Source organism: Melozone crissalis, unplaced genomic scaffold (assembly GCF_028551555.1).
Source record: "Melozone crissalis strain CALT ecotype California unplaced genomic scaffold, PUWL_Pcris_2 ptg000090l_1, whole genome shotgun sequence".
NCBI lineage: Eukaryota > Metazoa > Chordata > Aves > Passeriformes > Passerellidae > Melozone > Melozone crissalis.
The window spans coordinates 5,519,097-5,539,540 of NW_026535867.1; the positions used below are offsets into that span (position 1 = coordinate 5,519,097).

Here is a 20,444-nt window from a genome sequence, read left to right on the forward strand (position 1 = left end):
GATGCCCTTTGAAGAGCAAGGTGTGTTAAAACAGGATAGTTGCTCCATCTAGTGTTTTTATCATTTAACAGCTGTTAAATAAACTTTTTGAAAAAAGAGAAGCCCTCACTCTTTTGAAAATTACAATATTTTGGATTTCAATCCTTCATTATTTGCAAAAGTTTGGATTCTTAAAACAATTATCAATGGAAAACATATAGGGACTTTATAATGGTCTTTTTGATAGGTATTGTTTCATAGATCCTATTTCTGTGCAATTAATTTTGTTAGTCAGGACTAAATGGTCATTTTTTAGCCCTTTTACAGCCCCTCCATTGGGTTGTTTGACCCTTAACCTCTTACAGAAATTCAGCTTGTGCTCCGGTTTTGTTATCTAATGATAGGTAACACATTCAAGAAGAAGAAAGTCATGTCCCTAATTTTCCTGGTGGTTTTTGATTTCAGTAAGTCTGTAGCCAATTCCAGAGGAAAGGAATAGGTGACTAAGACACAACAGAATAGTTTTGTGTTGCTTAAAGGTGAAATAATTAATAAACATTTTCATTTGGAGGATAAGAAGTGTATGTTGAGGTTTGTGTACATGGGCACTTCCTAATGCTTAGTAAGCATTTATCCTTTATAGTTTTGTGAGGTGAGAAATGGAATAATGACAAATAAACAGAATTTATATTCTTTACACTTAGCACCTGAAATTACCTGCAATATTACAGAGTATTAATTGAGTTTAAAATTACTGTGTACCTGATGGTTCTAGTTGAATTTCTGTTGGAGATACACACTTGGGATTGATTTGGTATTTGTTTTCATGCCTTGGTATGCATTACAGAGGTGCACTGATCATGATGTTGATGAGGCTGAACTTAATAGTATCACAAATGTAGAGGGATGGTCAAAATGTCATTCCAAAAGGAAATTAAATTGACACCTAAAATTGAAACCTAAAACATAAGAAGGTAAAAAATAATGTTTGGAGAAATTGGCAGTTGAATTAGAAGATAAGAACAATTCTATTTATCAACTAATGACTCATCAACTACAAATACAGAGGAGGAAGGAAGACAGCAGGGAATTAGATCAGAATAATTCTTCCAATGGGCACCATGTGCTGTAAAGTTGTTCTTTGATATGTTCTAGGCAGTGAAGAGCTACAAGCTGAGAAAGACTCTGGTGAGCTGGGGATTTAAGCCCAGACATGGAAATGAAATAATTCAGTGAAGTGATGCTTGGATCAAAGTTGCCTCATTCCCTGCCAATTCAATATGTAGGCAAATGGTTTCATGTCTGCCCAAGATACACAGTGGTGACAGGCCCAGTGTCATTTTTGTTTGGGGAGGGAAGGAAACAAGTGAACAAAGGAAATTGTTGGGCAATTTCTGTCTGTTAAAAGAATAAAGTACTGAAACCAGTGTCTGTCCATGATAGCAGAAGCAATGTAATGTAGCTTAAAGATGAAAATCCTTCAGTTTAGAGATAAGATTATGTACCATGATGGCCACATGACAGGAAGATGCTTCACGCCTCGTGTTCCTATGTGAATTTTTTTAAGATTCAATTTGTTTTTATATCTATTTATTCAAAGCATATTTAAAAAAAATGTTTTTAATCTATGCCAGTCACATTTTCATGGAAAATCCTCCACAAATTGATTTTCTTGATCATCCCAAGCCATATGCCCACTTCATATTCCCATTCCAAACTTTCTTACTAGATTACCATGTATTTGTTCAAAATTGACTCTTTGTTCTGGCTTTCCTTTTCTCTATTAAATACATGGTAAACCTCACCTTTGGGACATTTCACAACTGAATTGCATCAAGTTTTTCTCTTAATGGAATTTCCAACCCAAATACTTACCACAGTAGGATTCTCTTGTCGTACTAGAAGTCCCCTATCTAATAGAAAAAAACTTATGGAAATCACTAAGTAATAAGAGTTAAATTGTTTATATTTACAATAAAAACAATTCTCCATTTGAACTCTGCTGACATATGCTGGCATGTAAGGAAAGGGCTGTGGGACCAGTAAAAATAGTATTTCTCTTATGGAACAGCAAAAGAAAAGACTAAGTGGAAAACAAAAGCTTGACAGCTGCAGGAAGAATAAATATTCTACCTCAAATGGAATTTTTAGGTGGGGAGCATGACAATGTACATGTTAAATTAAAGTAGTTAAGAGTAATTTCTCAGGTGATTTTTGGTTTAGGATCTTCCATTGATCTATTTTTATAAATTCTACCTGAACTGAAGTTTGTTGGGACAGAAAGGCAGTCTTGCACTATTTTATGTCTAAATTATTCTTGTCCGTAGGAGATTTAAAGACTCTATTTATACTTTGATATCAATCTAGAGCTAATATAATTTCTGACTGCAGCTGTGCTCAGAAAGGAAGTATCCAATCACTAAAACAGAATGATTAAATGCCATTTCTACCAGTGTTTCCTCCTTTTGCACAAGGTGAATATGACAGAGTGATTTTTTTTTTTTGCCTCACTAGGTAAGATGTCTTTATCTTAATGATATTTATGTAAAACGAAAAGCTACTTGGACTTAACTTTTATGTATTTTTAATTTTTGTCTGCCCTTCATACTATTGCCCTTTTTTGAACAGGAGGCTTTGTTTCTGAAATTATATTTATCTCCAGAAGAAACTGCAAGTGACAGTGCAATCTGTTATGTGAGATCAGCTTGGTCATATCAGAGAATCATATCATATTATAGAATGCTTTCAGTTGGAATGGACCTTAAAGATCTATGTCTAACACTTGCCACCATCTGATGGCTCTCTGGGCCATGAGATGTGTTCCTAATTATTTTGTTCTACTGTCAAAACTGTCCCAAATGCTCCCATTCCTCTTCCAGGCGTTGCAAAGGCAAGGGCTTAATCCTTTTTCTTGAAGAATTGATCACTGATAAACATTTTTCTGTCAATTTCCATCCTGTACCAGGGTAACACCAGGCTATTTTTCAGAGTTGGATTCACTGATTCTACTTGTCTGCAGCTTCAGAATGGAACAAATTCCAGAGCTCATGCAATTTTACCTGCAGCCAAGGAACTTTAGTACTCAGGGACTGGTAAACTTCATTGCTATCAGGTGTCTGGTGGTTTATAATCATCAAATATGCAGTTATTATTTGTAGAACAAAGGATAGCATTTTATTTCAAGAATTGCAGTTGATTTAATGATCAGAAATAAAGCTGAAATGGGAAGATCTCAACTGGCTATGGAGTTCATGTTCAGGGATTAGAACAGCACAGACATTCCTTGAACCATCTGGGAATTTTATTTTGTCTTTTGCCTTAGAATTTGTAGTTTATTTTAAAACTGAAGATTCCTTCACCTTCCATTACTTCAAAGTCGCAATTTTTTCTCCTTGAATGAGTATTCAGTTAGTAAGATCAGAATTTTTTTAAATCAAAATTATTCCTAAGAATTTTAAAATTGAATGTAGAATATTGGACTAAGGCAGTTTGTGATTCTTTTTCTTTTGCTTTCATTATTTATGAATACAAAAAATCACAGTGGAGAAGGGAAAAAAGGAAGCATAAATATTAACTCAAGTATGGAATACTTTCTTGTATTCATTTTTCAATTCTGCATATGTAGATTTATGTAGCACCTGGTTTTGCCTTACACCTTTTTATTTTAGAAGTATAAATCCTTGTATAAATGAAGTGTATTTTTATAAAATAATTAATTCCTCCAGGGGTATAATTGTTGTTCAAGTTACTGTTTTTAGTTGATTTTCAGTTGTATGCAAATGATACAGCCTATAGTCATAAAGCAAACTGAAAGATACAGCTTGTTATTTTTTCCCCCAGGTCTTTCTGCTCTGTTGTGTTCAGCATATTGCTGCAGAACGAAAGTCAGCTGCAAAAGAGATTTAATATTAGAACATACAGTGCAATAAAGAAATGCAATCAAGCAGAAAGTGTGGCATAACTGACAAAAAATACTGTCAGAAGCTTCTTGTTTTAAAACTACAGTAGATGCTGAATCACAATTTGAAATTCTAGACATTAGTATTTTAAATATTTGCATTTTGAGGCGTCACCTGAATAGTGGTTAACACAAGATCAGTTTTAAAGGAGTTGATGAAAGAATCCAGAATGTAGTAAAGAGGGCTGTGGAGTAAAAACTAGTTATAAATTAAGTGCAGAGAGTTGGGGATCCTAATTTTGGTTTTAAAACTTTAACTGTGGAAAATTATACTTGTTGATTAGTGATTACATTGTACAACAAATTTGAGTTAATCAGAAAAATCTTCTTTCATCAAATTTTCTGCTTGAATTTTCTTTATAATTACATAATCACAAGCTGGGATAGTGATATTGCAGGTTTGAAGGCTGCATTTGTTCAGACTAATAGGTCTTGCATCCTCAGCTCAGCCAAGAGGACTTGTGATGCTCTTTCTTCACTGACAGACATTTGTTTCATATCTTCCAAAAACATTAGCTTGAAAAATTAGAATACTTACTGTGGAAATTATTGCATCTGTTCAGCTGTCAAATCAGGTCTTAAAAATGAAAAAGTATTTCCTCATTTCTAAATTTAAAAGTGAATAGTTTTATGAACTCCCTGATGAGATATGGGAGTTTAAAACTGCATTTTGCGGATACAGATTGCTGTTTATTCTCTTGTTTAAACGACCATGTTGGCTGCCAATCCTGTTCTCAGGAACTGTGGAAGCTGAAAGTCCTGTTGCACTTTTGCGTCCCTCAGGTTTGACTCGGATACCACGGAGCTGCACAGCTGGATGACCCGCTCCGAGGCACTGCTGCAGAGCCCTGAGTTTGCCATCTTCAGGAAAGAAGGGAACCTCTCAGACCTCAGAGAAAGAGTCAATGTAGGAGAAACTACTCGTGTGCATGTCTGCTAGTCTGTATTTGCTTGCCAAAGCGCTTTCAGAGTCCAAGCTTAAAGGATTTCAAATCTAGACTGACAAGCATTGATTGTCCAAGATAAATTTAGAAGTGTTCACTGTTTCTGTGAGTTTCAGATTTTGGCACCAAATTTACTACACAGACTGTCTGAACACATAGATTTTTGTTGTTGTTTTTGCTCATACATATTCATATTTAATTAAGGTATTGTAGATCCATGACAGTTTTTGGTAAAGTTATACCAAAATATATATATAGATATTAAGGTTTATATATATCTATAAATTTACATACATATGTAAATTTATAAAGTTATATTAAGTTATCATTACTTAAATTTTGCAACGGCATTCTATACTAAGAGCTTAATTTGACATTATACATGCAAAAACTGAAGAATATGAAAAGTGTCACTGGAGTGGATGCTAAAGGAAATCTATATCTATTTTCTTCACAGAGCTGTAAAATATATGTGACAATCACCAGTTTCCACGGGGCTTTCATTGTTTGCCTTTTGGTTTTTTTTTTTTTTTACTCTATTGTAGTACCATATCAGAACAAAAACCTGTTATTTCCCGACAAAGTGAATGGTTCTGCACTGCTTAAAAAGTTGCTGTGTTTGCATGTCTGTGTGTCATAGACTGAATCACTGAATTTAGCCCTTGAAAACTAAACTGTTACAAATTTTCTTCCTTATTTTATTTTTGTAGACCAGTGAAAAAATGCCCATCTTTTCCAAGATGAGAAAGGGGTGGTTTTTATAAATATCTTGGATAGTAGCATAGTATGTTATGGAACGTCGTTAAAACCCATGTTGATATATACTCCTAGAACACAAAGAGATGGAACAAAGATGGTTATTGTATTGAATTTAGATTTGCGGGTGGTTTTTCTCATTTTCTGCTTTTCCATCATGAATCAGCTATGATAAGTTTGAATAATATGGAATTTTGTGTCTGTAAGTGTACATTTTTAAATTCCATGTTAAATTTCAAGTTTTTTGCAATAATTTTAGTTATTTATATTGTCATGAGAGAGGTCTGAAACAAACCAGTAATTCTAAATAGATATAAGAAAAATCGATATGTATCATTCATTAGCATTGAAAATATTTTTAAGGGCCAAGACCCCTTTTAATTTCACAGAGTGTCACTGCTCTTAAAATAAGCATTTTATAGAGAAAATCAAGTTACATTTAAAAGTTTCTAGTTTCTCTAAGGGAGAAAACATTTTATTGCATGTATTAATTTGAGAGTGAGAACTCTGAAAGGTGACGCTTGACAAGTGCTACACGGATTATGTGTTGAATCGTTTTCAGTCAGTGTAAGTCTTTGAACACACTTTTTAACAAAGTAAAGAAAAATATCAAATTTTTATAAATGCCAGGTCTTAAAACTTGTCCTGACCTGACTTTTCCTGGTCTTATCTCTGTCTCAATCAATTAAATGAGAGACAAAGCAGAAAGTACTTTTCAGTTCATTGATTTGAACAGTTTTGTTGCTTGTTAACACTTTTAGTTATTAGTTCTCTCAAAATCTACCTCAAATCAATGGAAAACAAGATAGTATGTGTTTTAACATATTATATAATTTTTAGTAAAGTTGTAGAAGGCATATAAAAAAAGAATGAAATGCAGAAAGGAAAACATATGTGAGAGATAATTGAAATAGATTTTATTGTTCTGTTGTGCTTTAAGCCCAGCTGGCAACTAAGCACCACACCTGCCCACATGCCCCAACCTACCCCAGTGGAATGGTGAGAACCAAAAGTAAAACTTGTACGTTCAGATAAGAATAGTTGAATGAAATGAAGTAAAATATAATAATGATAGCAAATAATAATTCAGATAATAGAAAGAAAGCAGCAAGCAACACACAAGTGAAGCACAATGCAATTACTCACCACCTGCCGACCAAGGCTAGACCCACGCCCTGAACCCAAATAAGTCCCTTCCAGTAACTCCCCCATTTTATACACTGAGCATGTTGTTCTATGGTGTGGAACATCCCCCTGGCCAGTTTGGGTCACCTGTCCTTCCTGGCTGTGTTCCCTCACAGCTTTTTTTTTTTTTTTTTTTGTGTATCACTGCCAGAGCATGAGGCACAAAGAGTTCTTGACTTAGGATAGACCAAACTTAGACAACTCAAAACATGAATGTTATCAATATTATTCTCATAATGAATCCAAAGCACAGCACTGTCCCAGCTATTGAGAGGAAAATCATGGTATCCCAGCCAAAACCAGGACGTGCACTGACATCCACAGTCATACCCCAGTGTTGTACATGCATGCATGTGACCATCTACACATGTGTGAAGAAGTCCCATCTTGCCCTTACTTAATAATTTGGGTGGTTTTGCCCATATTAATGCATAATTTGGTATAGCACAGAACACCTGTGGTTGGCTGATGCCAAAACTGCCCTTTATTCCCTGCTGTGGTCAGTGCTGAGTCCTAGAGCCTTTTTGTGATGACTTTCTTTTCTGCTGCTCTTTTGGGGACAGTTACTAGTTTCAGGGCTGTTTTTTCTTGTGGCAGCTTGCTCCTGCCCATCATTTTTCATGGATGAGGGGTCACATCCATAAGATGGAGTGGGAGTGCATCTGCTGCATGATAGAGGGACAGAGGCGTCGGAAATGAAATCCACGAGGAAATCTCTTTTGCCATCATTGGTGATTCATAAAGTGCAAAAGCTTGCTCCCATCCCAGCTCAGAGGAGTCCTGGGGGACACAGAGCCAAGAGCAGGCTGTATGAAATGCAGTGACTCTATTTGCTAAGGCAGCTGCTCTTCAGATCCTGGCAGGAAATTAGCCTTTGGCAGATGTATTATGTAGCTTGAATATATTAGATATGTGCAAAAGGTCCATTCCTATGTCTGGGGAGAAGAAAAGTATTTATAACCCTTCCCTGATACAGAAGAAAGATATTTACCTTACCTGGGCAGGGAGAATGCAAAGCCATAACAATAGAAGGAATTTGTTGAACAGCCATACTCCTAAATAACAGAGACATCCAAACATTAATGTAGTAAATATTGTAATACTGCATGCCACCATAAATATTCTACAGTTAGTGTGTGTATTTTACTAAAATCAGACCTAAGAATGACTCAGGACTTCCACGTTTTTCTTAAGCTATAATGAGCTTTCAGTATTCCAAGTTCAAATATATGAAGGTTCAGGTGCAAAAAACCTCCACAATTTCAGATAGTAAATCCTACTTAGTAAATTGGATTTGAGATTATCCAACAAGAAACTGGAAATAAAAATCCTTGAAAGAAGTTTTGGTTACCCAAGAAGAGGAAGCACCTAGAAATTCAGAATCAAAGATAAACACAAGGAACAGATGTAAGGGAAAATGTCAGATATCCTAGACAATTAAATTTGTTCTCTTGGCATTCTCAGAAGTCCCATTCTCATGTTTGTTTTGTTTTAGTGACCTTTTCCAGCATGCTTTGTTAGGCGTGGGTTTTTGAGAGCTGAATCACTGTCAGAGGTGGGGATGATAATGTTTCCCTCTCTGCCCTCAGGGGTGGTGGGTCACCACCACAGGAGGTCAGGGAGTGCTGCCCTGCATCCTTTCACAGAGCTCTCAAAGAAACATGTTGATTTGATATATGAATAATATCCAAATTTCTTCAGCCATCAGTATTTTCTAGTTTATGAAGTCATTAACTGCCAACTAAAATCTCAAGGTCAAATAAAATGTTTAGATTTGTAAAAATAGCCCCTTTGCCTTTGGCTAGCACTTAGCTAAAGATGAATTTATAATGTTTTTCAATCAATTAAAACTGAGCTATAATATATTTGCATTGTCTGTTGCAAAGTAGTCCAAAAGATAATTAATCTCTACTTGGACAAAAGCCCATAAAGTTAACCAAGTTAACCTTTTCCTCTAATATTGGTGTCTTTTTTTTTTTTTCTGAAAAATAGTTTAGAGAAGCAAAAAAGAGTAAAAAAAAAGGAGGGAAGTTATATATTTTGAAATATTTTGAAGTGGCTTAGCCACTATTGTCAAAAAGTGTCTATTACACAGAATAAAAATTATAATATTATTATTATATTATTCTGTATAATATTATTATACAGAATTTAGGTTTCAAAACTCCACTCCATTCTACTTGTGACATAAATGAACTTGGATCAAGAGTATGGTCCCCTTCAGTAAAGGAAAAAATTAAGGAAACAGAACCAAAGAGATAAATGAGAGGTGTTTCCAGAACTGTTCCATTCATTTCTAGGCACTTGACACTGGGTTATGGGAATACTTCTTCAGAGGTTCTTAAAAACCCAAGACACAATTTGCAGGTTTGGCAAGCGATGACAGGGACGTGTGCTCATTGTTTTGAATAACTAGAGTGAATTTCCTCCTTTCTCCCCAGGCCACATAATTTATCTTTGTAGGAGGAACCAAGAGTTCAGTTTCTCCTCCTTTGGTTATCATTGTGCTTCCTGTGTGTGTTTGTCCTCCTCTAACCAGTGCTCAACCTTCATTTGCATAATATACGCCAATTGCATAAAAATGAATGGAAAAAGAGTTGACTGAAAGTTTGATATGTTTATTTAAGGACTCTATACATAGTGCTTATATTTTCTGCCAGGACCTGGGAACTTGAAGCTTTCAGGAGAGAGGTGGACATTTCTCCACCTTTTCCTGCACACATAACATATGCTAGGCAGGGAAGGGTTGACTTCCACAAGCTTTTATGTCTTATCATTTTTATATTTTAAAAAAATAAGTTTTAGCATATTTTATGAAGTGGTTTTGGTTTTGGTTTTTTAAATTATTTTTTTCTGCTCACTACAGTTATACACATGATAATAACACACCTGGTGTTACAGAAGGAATAGAATTATTTTCAGTATATTTTAGTGTTTTAATGATTCCTTTGAGTTCTCAGTAGTTATTCTCATGTTAATTATACCTAGCATTATAGAAAGAGTAGTATTAATTAAGATTCTGTAAGAGATTTTGGAACTCTGCAGAGAGTTAATTTACTTTTTAAATTTGGAAAATATTTAAATTGCTCTGGGTAATCGTGCAAGATTTTATTGACCTACGAAAATGAGAGGTAATTCATACAGTCATCTATAACTTAGTGGGATTAAACTTCATAATATTTCAATGGTAATTTAGTTATATATTAAAATATGTTTCTAAAATAGAAACTATTTTATTATTCACTATATATATTTTCTTTATATATTTCATTTATCCAAAATTGTTTTAGTGACAGTGTTGAAAAGAATCTTTGATATTGTTAGAAAGCCTGCTGCTTAATAATTTCTGTATGCACAAATGGATAGCAGTTATGGGTAGGCTGAGGAAAAGCATGAATTTAATTGAAAATTTCTCTTCCAAGTTTCTGTGTATCCTCACTTGCAGTGTCTTCCAGGGAGCTGCTTCTTGTTAAACTGAAGATGTTTTAAACATCCCATTTTAAAAGTTATTTTAAGAGTTTCTTCAAAGGTGTTTATATTCATTCCATATGGGTGCAACAATCTATTTGAAAAATAGTATTTCCAAATTTATGTATATAAGGTTCTTTTACTAAATTCATTCTTAGGCACCTACTTGAGCTTTCTTTTCAGTTTAAGGAGCATTTTTGAAGTCATGCAGCATCTAAATTTGTTGTGGAAATTAACGGGGTGATGGGGAAGCCCAGTGGGATCAGCCAGCCTGGGAAACTGCAACCAGGGCCAATTGTGATGTTTCCTTATACATCATGTAGGACTTGGAGGAACATATCCTCTTGTATGTGTGTATCTGCTGCAGAAAAGTGAGGGATTTGATTTATGGGACCCTGTGTTGGTCAGAATCTCTGGGAGATATATAGATTTTTATTTTTGGTATCAAATTAGACTGTGCATCTTTGAGCTTGTTGCATCTTTGAGCTTCTAAATTACACCTAAATTATGCAACTAATTTAGTTTAAAATCAATGAAGTGACTTCATGGTGTTAATTACAAGACAGCATTGATGGGCTGTCTGATCTAAAATGAATTTACTTTCCATCAGTATTTCTACTGACCCAAAATGATATTTAAGTTTAGATTCCTACTATATCTTATAATTTTAGCAGCTGGCCTGTACTAGGCCTTATTAGCTGGCCTGAAGAGTGCTGAGCAATTTTTGTGTACAGAAAGATGAATCAAGAGTATGAAGTACAAAACATAATGAGAAGCCTGTATTAAATCTGCAATTAACTCTTCTTCTTAATAGCCCATATATGGGTGTCTGCTGCATGTGTTCTTACATATGCATTTTACAGATGTTGTTTGTTTTCAAATAAAACAGTAATATAAGCAATCAAATTTTTGTGGGTTTGATACTGAAGAATGCTGTGAATCCCTGTGCTTTGGTGAGAATGGTCAATGTTTGCTTTTAACATGAAAATAAGCAAATCTATTCTTCCACAAGGCGTTTCTGTTAATGAATATTTTCTTTCTGAAATATTGTGCTTCAAATAGCTCTTAATTTCTATGCCTTTTATGTGCCTATAAAATACTGAGATGTGTCGTTTGTCAGCTCTGTTGTGTTCTGACTCTGTTTTTGTATATGACTTTGACCAATTCCCTTCTTGGTAGTGGTTTATGGTACTTGCCTCTTTCATTGCAAACTGGGGGGCAGTCAGGGCAATATGATGGGTTAGAAAGTCCCAAGAAATCAGAAGACATCCCTGAAATTAATTACTTTCTTGTATGAAACCCCTCTGTTGAAATGCTCACCTTTCCTGTCGTGCTGCAGGCCATCCAGCGAGAAAAGCCTGAGAAGTACAGAAAACTGCAAGATGCCAGCAGATCAGCTGAGGCCCTGGTGGAACAGATGGTGAATGGTAATTACTTGGGAGTTGCTTTAGATAATCTTCTTAGGGATTTGATCAACGAACAGGTTCATATTTATCACAAGAATTATATTAGCACATGCTGTCTAAATGGAACGGTAAAGTGATATTGCCTTATATTTCTTTTATTATTTCTGAATGTTAAATCTGTTAATTAGAGAAGAGAAAAAAAGTATTACCACTTTAGTACCATGAAGAGAGATGCGTTAGAAACTCACAGTAATGAATTGTATATTAACAATCTGTTCTGTGCAGAGACTTAAGTTGTAATCTTATTTTCTGAGTTGTCTAAGCTTTGAAGTACCTTAACACATCTGAGTTAGACAGCTCCAAAGGAATTACTTTAACCAGTTGGGGAAAAATACTTCCTGACTTTTAATATCAAATGTATGTTTTGTAATATACATATTTCTGTAATGTTCTGTATCATAGAAAATATAACATTTTATTGAGATTTGGAAGAAATTTTTAGCATTTGGTTTTTGGAATATAATATTTGTCAAAGTTTATACAATTTTTGAACAAAGAAAAATAGCTGCAAGAGTTTTGTCTTTTTTTTTTTCTTTTGTCCAAGAAATTATTACATGACACCATTCTTTTGAACTTTTAAATAAGGGAAAAACAAAACCCAAGGAAAAGTTCATGAAAGTAAAACTGTAACTCATGCCATTGTTCTTAATATTAAGGAATATCTTGCCTTGCAACCAAATAATTAAAATATCTATCATACTGATATGATTACCAGGAATACAGATGCTGAGTAAAGTGACATTTGGAACATATATTTTCTCGTAAATTGTTACAACAAATTAAATTGTTCAAAGAAAAATGCTTTAAGTCTGAGGTACTGACTAGCCAAGTCAAAGAAATGTGGTGGAATCCTAGGATTATTTTGCTTAATTATGAAAGTGTAATATTTTAAAAGAGACCATAATTAATGTGTAGGGCATATTTTGTTATCATTACTGTAACTATTGCTACAATGAGTCCCTTTCCTGACTTTGTGAATATACTGAAGGCAGTCTGGCAACATCTGCACCCTGTTTGAAATAATTTGGGCCCTTTTCCATAGTTGATGATATAAAAAGTTCAGACTTTTTATGTTTTCTGTCTGGGAGAATTGATTGTACATAACTTTTAGGGAAGCATCTGAAATTTGCATGCTGACACATTGAGGTTCTGATTTTGGGCAGAATCTGTCCAGGGCATATTTAGGCATGTCCACTCTTCCATTGGACAAGTGCAGACCTGCACCTCAAGAATTCCAGTTTACTTTCTTTGGATTATGTAGTACGTTATGATGACTAATTTTGGTGTTATTTGTCAAACTCACTACCATCTTAGCTAATGCTTACCCTGCACTGTAGTGCTTACCATGTCATGTATCAAGTAGACTAAATTCTGTCTTAATTATTCCCATGGAGTTTTAACTCAAGACTCTGCTTTTGTCTCCCTCAGTCCATGGGTCCATCCTTATTGATGTTTTACATGTAGCTAGATGTGCATGTAAATATTTCCAGTATTTCTCAAATCACACCTCTTTATTTAGGAAGCGCCTCTTCCAACTGGGTGGCAGGCGCAGGGTAGATTAACAAAGCTAAAATCACTTTATCAACTTCTTCAACTTAGTCAGCTGCTCTGAGGTGTGTGCCATGCATTATGTTGTGTTAGCCTTGGTAGAAAAAACATTCTAGTGTGGCTGACATAATTGGCTGTGAAAATGAAGATCTCTTATTGTCATGGTTTTAGGGAGGAAACATTCCCTTTGAAAAGAGAAACAGTTCCTCTGGACTTGAAACCTTGAGTATTTATCGGACTTTCAACTGCTCCACTAATGCAAAGGCAAATTGAAGAATAGTGTTTGGAATGGTTAATTAATGCAGTAATTGCCAGCAGTAGAGAGTAGAATAAATAATTAACATTAGCTGGTGAGAACTATGAGATGATTTTAACAAAGAATTGGCAAATGGAATATCTTGTGAGATGCTCAAAATTACTCCTTGAGGGTAAAGGAAGTTTACTGCCATTGTAAAGCCATTGTACTTTTGTGTACAACATACTCTCTATTTGCCTTTTCTTCCAATCATTATGATCTAATTGCAGTTAATGGCTGCAATTTAGTCCAACTGAAACTGAACTAAAAGTTAAATAAAAATATTACTTTTAAAACTTCATTGCAAACGGTAGTAGAGTTATGCAGCTTTATATTTTCCATAGTAATTCAACTAAGTTTCTATAGTGTTTGTGTCTTGTGTAAATTAAATTTTTTTTGGTTGTTGTATTCACTAAGAATGAGATGAAAGATTTGCTGAATAAAGCAAATCCCATAAAATGGGAGGGAATTGGAATTAATTAGTGTGCCTGTATGGATTTGTGGGAGATCTGCAGTTTAACATCTAGTGGAGGGAAGATGTACTATGTCATTTTAATGAAAAACCTTTCTAACTACCACAATTTACAGATCAAAAATGATGATGCTCCCCTTGTTATTCTTTAGGGGAATGAGTCAGTGATTGAATTGATGATTGTCATGCATTTGCAATATAATCTGTAATTAAAAGACCACAGAAGGCAAACAGATTTAAGGCATATATCAGTTCAGTAGTCAAGTGATGACATTTTTAAGTGTGTTGTTAATTTTAACTTATTCTGTGTCAATTAGACCTGGACTAATGATGATTAGATTCCTTAAGATTCAAATTATGCTGGCATTGAATATGCTGGCTTTACTTAACACTTAAAATATTCTTTCTGTTTGCTCATAAACAAGATTCTGAATGTAACAGACAAAGAGCATAAAAAGATGAGACCTCTGGTGGGTTATAAGAGCAAGTTCCGAATAGTGGTGAACTCCATTGTTGAATCATTCATATTTCTTTTCTTGCCTTTTTTTTTTTCTATGATAGGTAGGAGAGAGAATAAGTGAAAAAAACAGGACTCTGGAGAGAATTGGATTGGTTTATTTAGGGTTTAATTTATTTGTTCCTTAGCAGAGGGAAATATTCTTAGCAAACATATTTACACAGGACATTCTTCTAGTCGTATGTAAATATTGTCAGCCACTGTCAGCAGAAGTATTTTTGCCCTGGAAAGATCTGCCCTCTGCCATAGCACAGCTGTTCCTGTGTTTGTAGGCAGGGAGTCTGGACATTGTCATTTGAAGGGCTTTTCCCATCACAAGGGAAATCATTGATGATTTTTTGGTGGATTCTTCTTTACCCAACCACCCTCATGGGCTGTGCTCTGCCTCTCCTTGCTCATGCTTTCAAAGACTGATGATTGAAATCAGTGAAAACATATATTCTGCTTACCAGTGTTTGTAGTAAAAAAAGAAATCTGTTTTGTTTTTCTCTACTAAATCATATTATAAAAGAGAATAAAAAATCTGTTGATGCATAAGTAAAGTAGTTTAGCAGTTGGAATGGACATTTGGCTATTATAATAGTTTAGAGTAAAATAAACAGGACACCAAAATGAATAATCAGAGAATTTTGACAGCAAGCATTAAATTGAATACAAATCAATTTGTTGCAATAAAACATGTAATTTCAAAATGCCACCATTCTGTGGAAGAAATACATTATCTTGTAAGTTACACAAGAGTCGAGAGCTACAGAAACAAAATAATATTACATTATTCTATCACAGAACTGTGCAAATGACAGATGCATTTAACAAGATATATTTCATATTAAGTGGCAATTCCAAAGCACTTCCATGTAAGGTGCGGCACAATTAAAAATATTCAGGCGCAATTTATTATGTGCAGTATACAAGGTAATAAAATTAATGGATGCACTTCAGATAATGATCTGTTTCCTCTGGGTACAGTATATTTATACAATGATTATACCAGAAGGTTTTAGAATGTGAAACATGAAAAGGTTATTAACCAACCACTATTCATAAAATAATGTTTTACCAGAAAATGGGTTTTATATTGTTTCCTTGCCTGCTTGTGCACTTTTGGTATGTCTTGGTAAAGGTGCTTACTTAGTCAAGAAATAAGTATTTATCACAGAAGAAAGTTTCAAATAGGCCAAGGAATAATGGACATTATTAAGGATTAATACATTAAAATTCAGAAAGTTTCACTTCAGCTAGAGGAAGAATTTCTCCGGGGGTGGCAGAGCACTGGAACCCTGTGCTGCCCGGGAAATCATGAAGGCTCCCTCACTGGAGACATTCCAAACCCACCTGGACACATTCCTGTGCCAGCTGCTCTGGGTGACCCTGCCTTGGTACGGGGGTTGGACTGGGTAATCTCCAGAAGTCCCTTCCAACCCTAACAGTTCCATGATTCTGTGAAATTCTTCATTCTCCCCAGTGGGTCAGACTTGCCCAAATGATCTCAAGTGCAGGTAACATCCATTTTATTACATCCTGCTGGAGATGACATGCTAGCATCTGATGGAAAATTTTGCTTTACCTGAATGGACTGAAAAATACAAGTTTTAAAATCACATGTTATGGAGATTTTATCTTACTTACAGTAGGATATTCTGCCTAATGAAAGTGCACCTCTGCAATATTTTGCCAAACATGACTCTGCATAAAGCAGTTTGGTACTGTCCATTTCAGGAACATGAAGAGTAAAAGCATTTCTTTCTCTATGTATTTTTGGATTCACATTTAGACTCAAAGGTTAGATGTTAAATAAAAAAAAATTATCAAAATTGAATAATAGTGGCTATTTTTACATATTTAAATGTGTCATGTGAAGAGGGACCCATGAGAAAAATAACAAAGGTAGATTTAGTGAATCTAGATTTCCATCTGAAATACAGTCCTCTCTGAATCCTAGAAGAAAATATTGCAGAGAAAAGTATTATTAGATGTGGAAAATCCATGACTGCACTTCTGGTAATCATAATCTCGCCTAAGGGTACTTGGGAGACTCTGGCAGCTGAAAAGAAGGGGAAGGAGGAATAAATAAAGTGATCTTTTTATATCTCATCTGCCAAACTCACAAGCAATGTCTTCCAGGTTCAGAGATAATAATGAACACAATGGCAACATAATCTGCTCTCTGTTATGAATTTACAGCATTTTTATACCCAACTCATAACAGAAACAATTGTTAAAATACAGCAGAGTTAAAGTCTTATTGTCTATACATATGCATGTTCTTGCTGTTGTTAAGAGTCAGTATCTGAGTGCCTTGTTGTCCCTGATTGTTGTTATTCAGATGTGCTGTGCCATTCAGGTTTATTCGGCCTCTTCACATGCTCATTAGACAATAAATTTCTAGAAAATGGAGTTATGCTACCAAATCCCCAGATGCACACACACACTCACAGAAGACAAGATCACTTTTGGATTTTATTAAGATGTGTCAAAATCCTTTTTTACCACTTCACACTTCAAAGTTCATTTTATATCCTTGATTAGTCCTTAAAATGTGCTCTTCAGGTTTTTTTTAGTATATTGTGGATGTGGAGCTGCTCTAACCACCACCCTCCCAGTAGTACTGAACTTTCTATTTTTCCAATAGTTTTGCTTTTTGAAATGCTGTACACTTTGTTTGGCTGGGGCACCATCCCAGAGCAAAAGCATATCCAGAGAGCTGCTATCAGGTTACTGCACAGTCTGTTTCCAAGTGGGCTGTTTCCAAGCAGCTCTGAATGAAATAGCCCTGAGCTGGACCCAGAACAGGAATTGCCAGAGCACTGTGATGCTCCACAACAGACATGATCCCCAATTATCATTTAGTGTGATTTACCATATAGCATACACTATAGCAATTTCTTAGAATATTTTATTATAAAAAATTACAGTACTTTTTATTACTTTTTACTACAGCATTTGGCTGTAATTAGTACTCTATTTCCTACGTACTACCTTCCAAAATTGCCATGAACTTCACTATTTTTAATCCTGATAAAGAAAATTTCCTGTAGATTTGGAGTGCAGATTGCAAACAAGAAAACCCATATTCAGTAGTGTATCAAAGATTGCAGAAGTGGAGCAGAGAAGGCTTTTGTCTAATTCGCTTTTAAACTTGCTTTAAAGAAAAGTACTCTAATTTTTATTATTTTGATAAAAACATAGCTTGTGTTTAACTGGTTGGCTATTGTATGACTGTGTGATGATATTAAAAGTGTTCTTAAGCATATGACATTGCTCAGTGATCTGAGAATTTTATTCATTTTGAAAACAATGTTGGCCCTATTGCCATGTGAATCATTACATGTCATTACAATTGAAAAAATATTAGGGATTACATTTAAACTTCCACTGAAAAATAAATGAGATGATTAAGTTAATATGATTTTGAAGTCATTCTGAGTTCAAATTACAGAGTGATTATGAATTATGTTAAGACACATTTTCCTATCTTTCATATGTATTGCTTTACTTTCTTCACAGAAAGTGAAAAAAATTCCTTTTACCTTTTAATTGTTCTAAATAATTACCTTGTCTTCAATAAATGAAGTTAGTTTTATTTTATGAACTTTATTGTAAGCATGATTATTGAACAACACACAGGAATAGGGAAACTACATCAAGGAAACCTATCACTTTGAAAATAATCATAGAGAAGCATCACCTACGGTTTCCTGGCTGTCTTCTTACTGTCTCCCTATGGTCATTGTTGGACACTCAGGACTGGCCTAGATGGAGATTTGATCTGGTACTTTGTTTATTCCTCAGTGTTTATGATATTTTTACAATAATGTATAATGCAGAATATATGGGTTGGATTACTAGAAACCTCTAAATAACTGTGGAATATAGTTCCTATTAATTGCAATTTTATAGAAGAAAAGCCAGCAACAGTCTTGTACATTAAAATCTAATTTCAGTCCAGGCACAGTTCTCAAAATCCAGCTGTCAGGCATTAGGTTATTTCTTACCGCAGTTTTAATTAGCTTTATGTATTGTATCTCTACTTTTTGCTTTATTCCCATTCTTGTACTTTAATGTAGTTTATAATTCATTCCCATAGCAACAAAACTACCCAGGCAGCAACTTTAAATATTTTGATATGCTTTCCCCACTAATGTGTAACATCTGTAGATTCAGAACTGTTATTCGGTGATAAATCATTAACTGGATTTATGAGCTCTCAAATAGAGAAACTGAATTGTTAAATTATCCTACTTAATTTTTTCCCTTTTCTTTGTAACTTGTTTATCTTTAAGCATCTTCTGTTGTTTTTCTAGAGGGTCTGAATCCTGACAACATTAGACAAGCCTCAGAGCAGCTGAAGAGCCGCTGGATTGAGTTCTGTCAGTTGCTGAGTGAAAGACTGGCATGGCTGGAGTACCAAAATAACATCATTGACTTCTACTCCCAGCTGCAGCAACTGGAGCAGACAGCAATTGCTGCAGAAAACTGGCTGAGAACACAACCCACACCAGCAACAGATCCTGCTACAGTAAAAGCTCAGTTAGAAAGATGCAAGGTTAGAGATCGTTCAAGTTTTTTAATGATACTGTGCTTCATAGGCGGGACAGGTTATGACCTACAATGTTTCACTATAAAAATTATAAATGGACTCCTTGGATTTACAAAGTAATTATTGAAAATATTTGTTCGAGGAAAGGAAAGACTGGTAAAGAAACAAAGAGGCAGTAGAACCCAGGATATGGGTCTTTAAAAATCTGCCCCAAATATTTAGTAATTAGGACACTTAGACACTTAGAGGGAACTGTGGGCCTAAGGTCTTTTTCATATTTCTTTCTCATGTAAAAATCTGTGTCTTTGGTTGCTCCTTAAGAAAATGTTGCTCTTCACCTCTGTTAAGGATCTGTGTCTGAACATTGTCCAAAATTCTGCCATTGCAGGCCACTTTACTTCTTACATACCCTGTGTTCTGATTCAGTGTGGGTCGTGTAGTCAAATGGAGGAATATTCTTCTGTCACAATATGAGAGGATCACAGGAGTTGTACAAAAAACTGTCACACCAATTCACTTATAAGTCTCCCTAATGGTTTTTATTTATGTGCTGTACCACCATAGAAATTTGCTTCTCTCTCTTACTGTAGACAGCTCTGTGGGTGGAGAGCTTACAAGCAAATACTGATTAACAGCAATATATTGAAGTGTAGTATTGCATTATAAATTGCATGATATACTTGTAGAAGTTTGACTTTAGGAAATCTATGACTCCAGAAGCTCTCAACCAGAAAATATTGAAACCCAAATTGAGATTTATGCTATTACTTCAATTTTCAGTTATTTCCAGGCTGGCATTGTGCCTACGGAGATCTCTGTTCTTGTGCAGAAAATTTTTCTTTGAATATCTCTGCTGTGAACTGTACATTTGGCTTACTTTGCTCATTTATTTTGTATTCTGTAGTTGCACATGTCACAGTGTACACAAGGTATAATAGCACAACCTCATTGTTCTCTACAGCTTCCTGAGAAGGGCAGTGAAGAGAGAGGTGCTGATCTCTTCTCCCTGCTCTCCAGGCACAGGATGCATGGGAATGGTTCAAAGCTGTGCCAGGGGAGGTTTAGACTGGAGTTGGGAGGGTGTTTGGAGAGTGTAACCAAAAGGATTCCTGGAGAGGTGTGGGTGCCCCCAGCCTGTCTGTAGGAGCCATTTGGAAAATGTCATTATCAACGTGCTTTAACTTGTCAGCCCTGAAGTAGTCAGGCCATTGGAATAGATGTTCCCTGCAAGTCCCTTCTAGCTGCTCTGTGCTATCCTAATCTTAACTTCAGCTTCTAATGTGTTACTGTGAGGCTGCTAGAAATCACTGGGCTTC

At 35.1% G+C, this 20,444-nt stretch overlaps 1 protein-coding gene across 5 annotated transcripts in view; it reads left to right on the plus strand.

The window, feature by feature from the left end:
- Positions 1-20,444, plus strand: part of DMD (dystrophin) — a 1,043,683-nt gene that overhangs the window by 368,846 nt on the left and 654,393 nt on the right. For all 5 annotated transcript variants that reach the window (XM_054291254.1, XM_054291257.1, XM_054291256.1 and 2 more), the window contains 3 exons: positions 4,721-4,844; positions 11,630-11,717; positions 18,893-19,134. In XM_054291254.1, coding sequence (XP_054147229.1) covers positions 4,721-4,844; positions 11,630-11,717; positions 18,893-19,134 — 454 coding nt within the window. The remainder of the gene's footprint in view (positions 1-4,720; positions 4,845-11,629; positions 11,718-18,892; positions 19,135-20,444) is intronic.